The sequence below is a fragment of the Macaca fascicularis genome, chromosome 15 (assembly GCF_037993035.2).
Source record: "Macaca fascicularis isolate 582-1 chromosome 15, T2T-MFA8v1.1".
Taxonomy (NCBI): domain Eukaryota; kingdom Metazoa; phylum Chordata; class Mammalia; order Primates; family Cercopithecidae; genus Macaca; species Macaca fascicularis.
Window position 1 is genome coordinate 3379281 of NC_088389.1, and position 12093 is coordinate 3391373.

At 60.9% G+C, this 12093-nt stretch overlaps 1 protein-coding gene across 2 annotated transcripts in view; it reads left to right on the forward strand.

Annotated features, from left to right (window-relative positions):
- NACC2 (NACC family member 2) overlaps window positions 1-10694 on the forward strand; it is a 111770-nt gene extending 101076 nt beyond the window's left edge. For both annotated transcript variants that reach the window (XM_065529840.2, XM_074016019.1), the window contains exons 6-8: window positions 567-599; window positions 784-906; window positions 9446-10694. In XM_065529840.2, coding sequence (XP_065385912.1) covers window positions 567-599; window positions 784-906; window positions 9446-9636 — 347 coding nt within the window. In that variant the 3' untranslated portion in view covers window positions 9637-10694. The remainder of the gene's footprint in view (window positions 1-566; window positions 600-783; window positions 907-9445) is intronic.
- Window positions 10695-12093: the final 1399 nt, after the last annotated feature.

Genomic DNA, 12093 nt, shown 5'->3' on the forward strand with positions numbered 1-12093 from the left:
GTTGGATGTCTGCAGGTATCAGTGTGCCTGTTAGAGGGGAGCCCTGTCCGGACCCCCAGGCGACCTGCCAGGACGAAGGGATCTGCTTTTCAGGGCCTTGGTTTTATCATCTGAGAAGTGGGGCAGCCCCTGCCTCACCTGCCACCCAAAAGGTGCATGGCTCCCTCTTTCCCTCCCCCTCCCCCCTGCCACCCCCTCCTGGGCCACGTCTGCCCCCAGGTGCACAGAGAGACAAGTGCAGGTGGGCAGAGCTGGGCCCACGGGATTGGCCTTCTCTCCAGCCCTGAGGCTGGTGTCCTGGGGTTCAGGCTGCGTGGCCAGCCCCACTTCCCTTTGCTCCTCTGGCGTGTCCACAAGGACAGGCCGAGTGCTTTGCAATCATGTGTCCCCCAGACCTGGGGTCCTGCCGGGCCCTTGATGGGTGCCTCCTACATCTGGAAGCACTTTCCTCTGGACACCTGCATGGTGGGCTCCTCGCTTCCTGCGGTCATGTGAGGGTCTCGTCCAGGGGACCATCCTGATCACCTCACGGACACCCCTCCCTGGCCTCTCTTCCCCTTTTGCAGGGTTCGTGGCACCTGCTCTCCCGGAGGGAAGTGGTGAGTTTATTGGGCAGGGCTTCATGGCCGTGTTCCCAGAAGAGGATCCTCTGGGCCAGCACAGGGCAGCCCCTGATGTCTTAAATGGATGGATGTGGTTTCCACACGGGCCCCCTGGATGGAAGGGCCCCTGTGGCAATGCGGATGGTGGCTTGGGGTCACCCTGAGCCATTACCTCCTACAGGAGCCACATCACCACCCTGTCCCCACCAGGAACGCCCAAGGGGTCTGTTCCCTGGTGGTGGCCAGGAAACACGGAGCGTTCCGGTCCCCATCCCACCACCAAGTCCAGCCTCAAGCTGCCAGGGTAAGTGCGTCTGACTCAACTTCCCTGGAGAAGGAGCAGAGCCGCCGGCTCTCAGGACTGTCGTCCTGCCCTGGGCTTTCAGTGTCATCCTCCTGGAGAAGGAGCAGAGCCCCCGGCTCTCAGGACCGTCCTCCTGGAGAAGGAGCAGAGCCCCCGGCTCTCAGGGCCGTCCTCCTGCCCTGGGCTCTCAGTGTCATCCTCCGGGAGAAGGAGCAGAGCCGCCGGCTCTCGGGGCCGTCCTCCTGCCCTGGGCTCTCAGTGTCATCCTCCGGGAGAAGGAGCAGAGCCCCCGGCTCTCGGGGCCGTCCTCCTGCCCTGGGCTTTCAGTGTCATCCTCCTGGAGAAGGAGCAGAGCCCCCGGCTCTCGGGGCCGTCCTCCAAGGCAGGGTTTGTTTTCAGGGCTGGTCTGGCCACCCAGCCCCGCTCCTCCAGGCCGACTCTGCTCTAGACAAGTGGCACGTGCCCGCCCCACCTGGCCTATTCATTCACCTGCACGGGGTGGACTTGGCAGACGCTGAGTGTCCAGGCACCTGCCTGGCTGGTGGGGAGCTTGGTGAGGACAGGCAGCTTGGATGCACACCTGCAAGACCCCAAATGCCCCACCCAGGTGGGTTCCAGGCCACCCCAGCAGCCAGGACTGCTGAGGTCTGGGCAGCGTGGTGAGGGGAGGAAGGGTCGTGGAGAATGCCCCAGCTCTGCTCAGGAATCCCGCCACTCTGGGAGGGGGCCCACCCAGCCCAGCCAGCCCTGGTTTTCCAAGGAGGAGGGGGAGCCAGGCACCTGCTGCCCATCCCATCCCATGTCCCGTATCCCCCATCCCCCGTCCTTCCAGTGGCTGCCTCGCCCTTGCAGCCCCCACAGAAACCGGCTGAGGCATCAGGGCACCTCCCCCTCCTGGTGCCCCTTTGTCAGTTTGGACAGGAGGGTGCTGCGTCAGCAGGACCCACGGCTTTGTCCCCGGCCCTTTGTACTTCGGCACAAAAGGGTCAGGAGCCCTGGGTGGAGGAGGGGCCCGGGAGGGAGCTGAGCCCAGAGTCTGGGGAGGGAAGGGCGCCTGCGGGGAGCCTGAGGGACTGGGATGGGGCCCTGTGACCTCCCTCACTCCTGAGCTGCTTTGGGTCACGCGTGCCTTCTGGCACCCGTGGGATGGACAGACCCCACTCTGATGAGAGGAAGGCTCCCCGGGCTGCCAGTGAGAGCATCCCGGCCTGATTCTGCTGTTACCCAGGGGCTGGGGGATGTCCAGCCCTGCCCTGTGCCCATCCCACCAGGCAGCCTGTGAGGAGTAGGCTGGCCAGACATTCTGTTTGGCGGTGGACACAGGCCTCTTGGGGAGGAACCATGGTGCGGGCGGGGGGAGTTTTACGGGTAAAGGGAAGGAGGGCGGGGCCAGCAGGTTAGGGGCAGAGGGCCCCTAGCTGCTCGCCTGGAATGGCTGACCCTGCCGTGGGTTACTGTGGCCCTCAGGCCAGGACTCTCTCTGGTCTCAAAGACTGGAAGATGTCTGGCAGTGGGCACCTCAGGCCAGAAGAAGAGTCCGGGGGCAGGAAGGGGGGTGGGGCGGGTGGGGGGAGGATGGAGCCTCATCTGCCCGCCCACAGGCACCCGGCTCCCATGACCTCTTGATCACTGGGGGCCCCACGTGGGTCTGAGCACACGGGTGAGGGGCAGGAGGTAGATTGAGTGGTGGGGTGTCCATGGGTTCCATGGGCTGTAACAGAGTTGAGGGGTAGAGAGGCTTGGAGAGGGCTGCATCCCCACCCTCATGTTGAGGGCCTGAGGCCACACCCTCCCCTTGGGGCTCCCTGGGGATCTGGGGCCATCCTGGAGGGCTGGAGCTGGGAGCGGGTAGAGGAAGCCTGGGGTGGGGTTTGGGGGAACTCCAGGTAGCCCCACTGGAAATGCGGCAGAAGTGAGCTGAGGGTTGGGCTTCCAGAGGGAGTGGGGAGCCGCTGTGGAGGGGTCCACCTGGTGCCTGGGACCCCACCAGGCTGAGGGAGGCGATCTGGGTGGGCCAAGGGTACTGAGCAGGGCTGGAGGTGGGAAGGTTCCCAATGATAAGTCCCCACCCACCCTCTCCAGGGCCTCTCTCGCAGGCAGGGCTCAGCTGGCTGCGGAAGGCTTGGGGGCCCAGAGAGAGAGGAGTTTGGGTGGGGTGCACAGACCTCTCAGTGAGCAAATAGTCAGGCTGAGCCACCAAAGGAACTGGCTCTCTGCCAGGTACCATTCCCACCCACCCTCAAGACCCAGGCTGGGCAGAGCGGGCGTCCTGAGCTGGGGGCAGGGGCCTTGAGATGGGGCCAAGGCTGAGATGTGTGGCTGGCTGCCAGCTCTAGCAGGTAAGATGAGGCAACCCAGGGAGGTCACTATGTGTCCCTCTGGCCCCCGTAGTCGGGCAGGTTCTGAAATGGGGCTCCCTGAGCACCAGCGCCAGGTGCCTGCCCTGGCACCAGGAGGCAGCTCTCCCTCGCACAGGAGCTTCAGGGTGCCCCCCTCCTTCCAAGCCAAGCCCTTGAGAAGCCAGCTCCATGGTGCCCATCCCTCGCCCCCCTCAGCCCCTCTTCCTGGAGTCCTCTTGAGGCCAAAACTAGGCTTCCTCTCAAGGAAGCAGCCGTGGCCCCCAGCTGTGGGCCGCACTCAGGAGGGAGGGAGGGAGGGTCACACAGGACAGTCAGGAGGCAGAGGGACAGAGGGACAGCCTCAGAGGTTCTGAGCACGTGTCTTCATCCCCCGCTCCTCCTCCCCTCCAGCTGGGAGGCTCCAGCAGCCCAGGAATGTCCACAGCTCTGGCTGCCCACTGGGGCGCTGGTTCCCCAGCTGTCCCATGTCCCTCGTCAGTCGGCCAGGACTGTTCGGGGAGACCAGCGCTTCTCAGTGACTTCTCATCGAAGGGGCTCTGGGACAGACACGACCCGGTTCAAGGTCGGGCTTGGGGCCTGTGAGCTGGTGAGAGGGCACGTATTTCTAGGCACCTCAGCCCAGGGGTGGCCCCGGAACTGGGATCCCAGCCCAGGGTTGAGGTCTCCTACCAACCACACCCACATGTTGAGGTGCCACCTGTCCCTTCACCTCGCCCCACCCCCACCACGAGGGGCTTCCTCTGCTCTCCTCCAAGGAGGGACGGATTGGGCTGTTTGGCCCTGTCCCTCAGGGGGCAGGGTGACAGTAGCAGTGGCAAGAGCATGCACACTGGCCAGTCAAGCTCAGGACACCTCTGAGGGAGTCAGCACCAGAGCTGGGGTGGGCCCCGGGCTCAGCCAGGCCGTCCCAAAGGCAAGGAGTCCTCCCTGGGGTGCCCTCAGACCAGCCTGGCTGCAGCTGGGCAGGTGGAGTTCTGCCGGATCAGGGTCCCTGGGGAGAAGCACTCTGGCAACCCCAAAGACCCTGCAAGACCCCACGGTCACGGCAGTGCCCCTTCCCACTGCCCAGAGGTGCAGCCGCCCAGAACCCATGAAGATGACGACCTGCAAACAAGGTCCATCCGCCAAGTGCAACATGAAGCACCCTAAAACAGGGATGCACCCTAAGGGCACGAGGCTCCGTGAGGGGAGCCAGGCTGACAACTCCCTCCTGCAAGGGTCCACTTCGTGAGGTGCCCTGTCACCAAAATCACGGAGACAGGAAGTATGATGGAGGGGCCCGGCTGTGGGTGCAGGATCCAGTGTTTCGTGGGGGTGGAGCTTCAGTTGGGGAAGATGGAGGGTTCTGCAGACGAGGGTGATGGCTGCACGACAAGGTGACTGTGCTCAGTGCCACTGAGTCGTGCACTGAAAAATGGCTAAAATGGTGGATTTAGACATAGCCGGGCGCAGTGGCTCATGCCTTGTTAGTGCACAGATCTGGCTCTGGGGATCTGGCGTGGGCCTGGACTCTGCCTTCAACATCCTGGCCACACAGTGAAGCCGTAAGGGCATCCCTTCTGCCCGGAGAGGTCGGCCCACACTCTCTGGTGGAGAGACCTGGCTTTTTCCTCATGCAGCACAGACTTGTGTGCAGAGACTACACAGACCAAAAATTGCACACTCGCTGCCTCCGGCGTTTGTGGTCTGCAGGCCTCGTCCAGATCGGGGTGCTCCGCGCATCTTTGCTCAGCTTCCCTTTGCCGGGCTCATGGGAGCGCTGGGGTGGAGGTGTCCTCACTGCCTGCCCGAGAGGATCCACGGTCCTCGCTGGAGATGTGCCCGTATGCCACCCCCTTACCAACACTGGGGCTTACGAATGGTTTCCTTTTTTACCAGATGGATGAGTGTTTAAAAAAAAAAAAAAAAAAAAAAAGGCCGGACGCGGTGGCTCAAGCCTGTAATCCCAGCACTTTGGGAGGCCGAGACGGGTGGATCACGAGGTCAGGAGTTCGAGACCATCCTGGCTAACACGGTGAAACCCCGTCTCTACTAAAAAATACAAAAAACTAGCCGGGGGAGGTGGCGGGCGCCTGTAGTCCCAGCTACTCAGGAGGCTGAGGCAGGAGAATGGCGTGAACCCAGGAGGCGGAGCTTGCAGTGAGCTGAGATCTGGCCACTGCACTCCAGCCTGGGCGACAGAGCGAGACTCCGTCTCAAAAAAAAAAAAAAAAGAAAAGAAAAAGAAAAAAAACCTTCTTCTGACCTGTATGGTAGCAAATCTCAGTCAGCGGTTGCACTCCCACGTCCACAGCCATCCTGTGCCTGTCCCGGCCACATGCATGCTTCTCCTTGTTCACCACGGAGCCCTGTACCATTCCTGCAGGCCTTCCCAGCTCATTGGGTCTCTGTGGCTGTCACATTGCTGTGGGGTGGGCATTGGCCCAAGAGAAGTTCTGAGTTTCTCTTTTTATTTATTTATTTATATTTTTTGAGACACAGTTTCGCTCTTTCACCCAGGCTGGAGTGCAGTGGCACGATTTCGGCTCACTGCAACCTCCGCCTCCCAGGTTCAAGTGATTCTCCCACCTCAGCCTCCCAAGTAGCAGGGATTTCAGGCGCCCGCCGCCATGCCTGGCTAATTTTTGTATTTTTAGTAGAGATGGGGTTTCACCATGTTGGCCAGGCTAGTCTCGAACTCCTGACCTCAGGTGATCTGCCTGCCTCGACCTCCTAGCGTGCTGGGATTACAGGCGTGAGCCACCGCGCCAGGCCTGAAGTTTGGAGTTTCTATATCCACTCATCTGGCATCCTCCTCCGAGGATGCGTTTTTCTCTTTGACGCTGGCACCTGAGATCTGGGTCTGCTGATAACGGGGTTTCGGAAGCCTTGGCTGGTCGGGTTGCTGAGCAGGGGAGGACGAAGCACCCTGGGGCCCGGGGCATGGCTGGGCCGCCCCTGCCTGGCTGCTGACAGTGTGGGCCTCACTGCCTCCCAGCCTCTGCCTTGCTTATGGCATTTGCACTAAAACCATTTCCCGGCCGGTGGCTCATGCCTATAATCCCAGCACTTTGGGAGGCCGAGGCAGGCATATCACTTGAGGTCAAGAGTTTGAGACCAGCCGTAGTGAAACCCCATCTCTACCAAAAACACAAAATTAGCTGGGCATGGTTAGGCAACCGGGAGGCAGAGGCTGCATTGAGCCAAGATCACACCACTGCACTCCAGCCTTGGGCAACAGAGCAAGACTCCATCAAAAAAATATAAAAATAAAAATAAATAAAACTATTTCCCATCCCCCCAGAGCTGCCCGCAGTGGAGGGATGGGAAGAGAGAGGGTCCCACTGCCTGGGGGCAGGGCTGCTCTAGGCCCATCTCTGTGCCACCAGAGGCCAAGTCACAGCAGAGCCGCTGCAGGGGCCTTGGGGGCACCAGCAGTCTGCTTGCCCCGGAACAGCCAGGCATGACCACAGAGTCGGAGACTGGTGACTGGATTCGGCATCAGAAGGGACAGGGGGCCCATGACAGAGGTCCCAGGGCTGGGGGAGGTCCCTGGGTAGCACCTGTCTGTTCTGGTTTCAGTTTCTGGAATCAGAGTCTTGAGGCTGTGAGAACTGGCAGCCGCAGCCAAGGGCCAGCAGGGGCATCCCACGCTTTTTGTGAACGAGGCCTGGGGAGCCCTGCTCCCAGCTGGCATCTCACCTGGCGTGTGAATGATGTGAGCGTGTGGCACTTCCAGTGCCAACCTAGCCCAGGTGCTGGCCAGGGGGCAGGAAGCTGATGACAGTGTCCCTCCTCCATGGTAACAGTGGCTGTGGCAGAAAGAAGCCCCCAGGCCCGGGCACACAGAGGGGCTGGCAGGATTCTGGAGCCAGCCCAGAGGCACCTGTGCCACCCTGGAGTGGCGGGGCTGGCAGCCTCGGTTCCTGATAGCGCCAGGGGAACCCACAGAGGCTCCTCCTGCTCCTCCTGGTTCTCTGTATGCCCACCCCACCGGGCTCCAGCTTCTCGCACCCAGGGGAGGAGGAATGGGGGTCACCTCCCGTCAGAGTCCCTGGCTTGGGAGCCACTGTGGTCAGTCGTGAAGCTTTGAGGGAGTGCTGCATTGGCTTTAAAACTCAGGCTCCCTCTGATGGGACAGAGGAGGAGACACCTGGAGACCCCATCACTCTACCCACAGGTGTGGTCACCCAGGAAGGCCTGGATAGTCCCAGGAGGTCCCCCATCTGCACAAGGCACCCCCCCTAAGTTGTTCCAGCATCTGGGAGCACCACCTGAGGGTGCAGGTGGTGGGGCCAGGCCAGGAGCTGGGCGGCAGGGATCCTGGGGCCTTGGGCAGGCCACCCCTCTCCTCGCCCACCTGAAGGAGGCTGAGTATGTATGTCCCTGCCAGCCCTGATGGGCTTCGGGTCTGTCCCTCCACACAGATGCCAGGAACCACAGGGCCCTGGACTATCACAGCCTCAGGACCACCCCCTCCTTCTTGTACCCCCAAGGCGGTGGTCCGAGCAGACCCAGAAACAGCCTAAACAGAGCTGACTCTGGGGTCAGCCCATGTGGAAACTCCAGGGGCTTCAGTCCCGGGCTAGAGTGTGCAGAAGGAGGAACCAGCCAGCTCCACGCTGGGCCACAGCTAAGAGGAGAAGCCGGGACTGCAGGAACGGAAGGCAATGGCCGGGCCAGCCCCAGCCAAGTGGGGACAGGCGAGGCTCCCGTGGGACTCGATGGGAAAGAAATCCCACACTCTGACCCACTCCGAATACGCACCAAGCCCTCCTGTCAGATGCTGATGAGCCCGGGATGTGTGCCTCTCCCCAGTGGGAGTGCATCAGTGAGTGGCCAGGCCTAAGCCCTCAGGCCATTTAGCTGTCACTGGGTGGCAGAGAGGACCGTGGTGCGCTCTGCGTTCTGCAGGTTGATGGTGCATTTGTACGGAGCTCCGCCTGCTAGAACAGCGTTCCTGGAATGGAGAGGACGGCAGGACTCACTGGAATGGAAATCAATTTGATTAGAGAGCAGTCAATTACCGCTAGGACCGCGGCTGTGATCCGGGTGGAGAACCAGCTCCGTAAAAACATGTACAACTTCCCGGGGAAATGCTGGAGAGAGGATCTGAGGGGGTGGGGAGGCTGCACAGCTGTGCCCAGCGCAGTGCTGGCCCGGGCCTCGGGCTGGGAGGCGTGGGGGTCCCTGGGGTGCTCCCCATTTGGCCTTGGTGTGTAGCTCAGCTCCTCTCAGCCCCAGTGTTCACCTCTGTAAAATGGGATAATGCTGGTGCTCACCAGCAAGGTATGGGGGGGGCTCAAAGTGGCCATTTTTACAGAGCACACAGCAGTGCCTGAGTGTAGGACACCCCAGGAAACGCCTGGTCAGGCAGACTTTGCTTAGCCCAGATGGAAGCTCAGCTGCCTGACACACACGCTGGGCCCCCTGAAGGATTTCACTGGGGGATTCTGTGCCAAAACACCGAGAAAGAGCTGGATCCAAACACCACAATTACCCAAGATGGGCGGGTCGAGTGGAGAGGACCATGAAGGGCAAGGGTCCTGGGCTTACGTCCTGGCCACCCTGAGCCTCAGTCTCCTTCTCTGTATGGGACAATGACCACCTCCCCGGTTGGCAAGGGAGGACTGACCACAGCAGGATCCCCTCTGTTGCTCCCGTGCTGGAAGCCAGAACACGGAGGGCCCGCGACCGCAGCCTGAGCCCCACACGGAGGCCGGTGCGGTTCTGTGCTGCCTTCTCCCTCATGGGCTCTGGTCAGGGATGCAGGCCTCTCTCCGGCCCCCACCCTTGTCACACAACAGAGGCAAATAGTGCCCTTGGAAATAGCGCCCGTGGAAACGGCTCCCGTGGTGTTGCTGTGTGGAGGGTGAGCCAGCAGCACAGAATGGGCCCCGGACCCACCAGACCACTCGGCCTTCTGTGACAATCACAAGGAGCCCCTGGGCAGAGGCAGTGCCCGGCATGTGGTGGTGGGGAGGGAGAAAGGATGGGGAATGGAGATTCGCCCCTTCCTCCCCTTCAGCCGAGTGCCCTTGTGCAGTAGCAACCCGCACACGTGTGTGCAGCGGCCTAGCCGTCGGGAGCCAGGTGGGCCTGAGACCGGGTCCCAGCTCCATCTCCTGGCTGGGGGACTTTCAGAGTCACTTAACTTGTCTAAGATTTTGTAAAATGGGATCACGATTGCCATCTTACAGATGTGTCACGGAAATTGGAAAACAGTGTCCATTCAGTATTTCCTGAGACGCTACTGTGTGCCCCGAGCTCTGTGGCTGGTACATCGCAGATGCCCCACACAGGACCTCCAATTCTCATGGTTTCCACGGGCCGAGCCAAGAACGAAGCAGCCTCCTGGAGCATCAGGCCAGACCTGCTGCTACAAAGCTGAGACAGGCGTGACCGCCCAGCATGGGCTCACAGCGGCTCAGCAGAGCCTCGGGGCCGGAAGTGCCCTCAGCCGTTCCATCGGAGTCCCTTTGGTTCTGCTCAGTTCCACAGCTCACCTGGCGTCAGCACGTGCAGATGGTGGAACAGGCCTGGTGCTTCCTCCAAAGACCAGGCTCGTGGGTCATCGTGGTGACAGAGCCGCGGCGTGCACCCTCGGCAAAGTAGACCCCATCCTCTCCCTCGCGCTTCCTCACGTGCTGCAGAGGTTATGATTCCCATTTAGCAGATGGGAACGTCGTGGCTTCCAGAGGCTCCAAATCTTTTTATTTTGAGACGGAGTCTCGCTCTGTCACCCAGGCTGGAGTGCAGTGGCTCCATCTCGGCTCACTGCAAGCTCCGCCTCCCAGGTTCATGCCATTCTCCTGCCTCAGCCTCCCGAGTAGCTGGGACTACAGGCGCTTGCCACACACCCGGCTAATTTTTTGTATTTTGTTTAGTAGAGACGGGGTTCCACTGTGTTAGCCCAGATGGTCTCGATCTCCTGACGTCGTGATCCGCCTGCGTCAACCTCCCAAAGTGCTGGGATTACAGGCGTGAGCCACCGTGCCCGGCCCAGGGGCTCCAGATCTTATGGTCAATGAGGATGTCAAATGGCGCACTCAGACCCTGTGGAAACAGATCTCAAAAAGTTACACACAGAATCACCACGTGACCTGGTCGCTCCCTCCTGGCACAATGTGTGCACGAATGTTCACAGCCACAGCGCGGATGACCCTTGGAAAGACTGCTAAGTGAGGGAAGGCAGCCACAGAAGGTGTGTGCGGCCCCACTCCATTGATACGAAAGGCCCCGAGCAGGCGACCCTGTGGAGACAGACGGTGGACGGGGGTGGCTGGGACCTGGGGCGGTGGCCAGGGAGGTGTAGGGGTGGCTGCTGAATGGGGTTGGGGCTTCCTTTGTGGGAGAAGGTTTTGGAACTAGATAATGGTGGTAGTTGCACAATAATATTATGTATGTACTTAATGCCACTGGATTATACAGTTTGCACTGGTTAAAATGGCAACCTGTGTTTTGTGCATTTTACCACAATTTTTGAAAAGCTAGAAAAAGGCCGGGCGCGGTGGCTCAAGCCTGTAATCCCAGCACTTTGGGAGGCCGAGGCGGGCGGATCACAAGGTCAGGAGATCGAGACCACAGTGAAACCCCGTCTCTACTAAAAAATACAAAAAATTAGCCAGGCGCGGTGGCGGGCGCCTGTAGTCCCAGCTACTCAGGAGGCTGAGGCAGGAGAATGGCGGGAACCCGGGAGGCGGAGCTTGCAGTGAGCCGAGATCGCGCCACTGCACTCCAGCCTGGGCAACAGCGTGAGACTCCGTCTCAAAAAAAAAAAAAAAAAAAAAAAAAAAAAAAAAAAAAAAAAGAAAAGCTAGAAAAAAAGCCACCTCACAGCTAGTGAGTGGTGGAGCTGAGATGAGAATCTGAATCAGGCCAGTGCAGCTGTGCCCTCCACCAGCCACTGTCCCTGTGTGGGGACCTGGTGCTGGGGAGGTTCACCTGGGCCGGGTGCCCTCACCAGGGCTGGCTGTGAGTGGGGTCTGGCATGCCCAGGGCTTGCACATGGGCAGGTGGGTGGTGGGCTCCTTGCACATTTGTGCCCCCAGTGGCCCGGGCACAGGGATGAGACATGGCTCTGCCCCCACTCCATTCGCCTCCACTCCAGGCTCAAGGGGCACTGCTGGCCCCTCCTAGGGCTCTGACTTCATCCTGCAGAGGATGGCATGGTGAGGGGTTGGCCTGGAGTGGGAGTCCAGCCCACGGGACATTATTGATCACAGGGAAGAGCCGGGGTGACAGGGGCTGGCCCAAGGCTGAGGGCTCCCTGGTGCAGGAGGGGCTGTCCTTGGGTACTCTGGTCCCGGGCAGGGCCCACCCTCCCTTCCAAGCCAGGGGTGGACTTGGCCAGGAAGGGCCACAGAAGGTGGGGGGTGGTGACCAGCCAGCAGGCAGGGAGGAGGGGGCTGCAGAGTCCGCAGACCCCTGCCCTTTCAAGCCACCAAAGATGTTGGGCTAACCCCTCCCAGCCCCTCGCAGCCCCATGCCCCCTTACAGAGAAGGCAAGGGAGCTGTTCCAGGCCGTATCGATGCTCGGGGAAGCAATTCTGGCTCTAAGCATTTCTGTAAGCACCCAGGGCTGGCGGCTCAGAGTCCAGGGTCCAGCGTGGGTGGCCCCTGCAGAGGCAGCCATAGGTACCAGTGAGTTCACAGGAAAGGAGCCCCAGGGGGTCACCTAGCGGCCCTGGCTCACGTCAGATCAGGGAGGAGGCAGAGGGCAGTGGTCAGGGCGGCAGGGGAAGTCTTTGTGCTGGAGATGGCCAGGAGCAGGCTCTGCAGGGTGTTCAGGACACAGGAGGGAAGGGCGGGCAGGTGGTGGCACGGCCTGAATCCAGGTGGGAGGCTC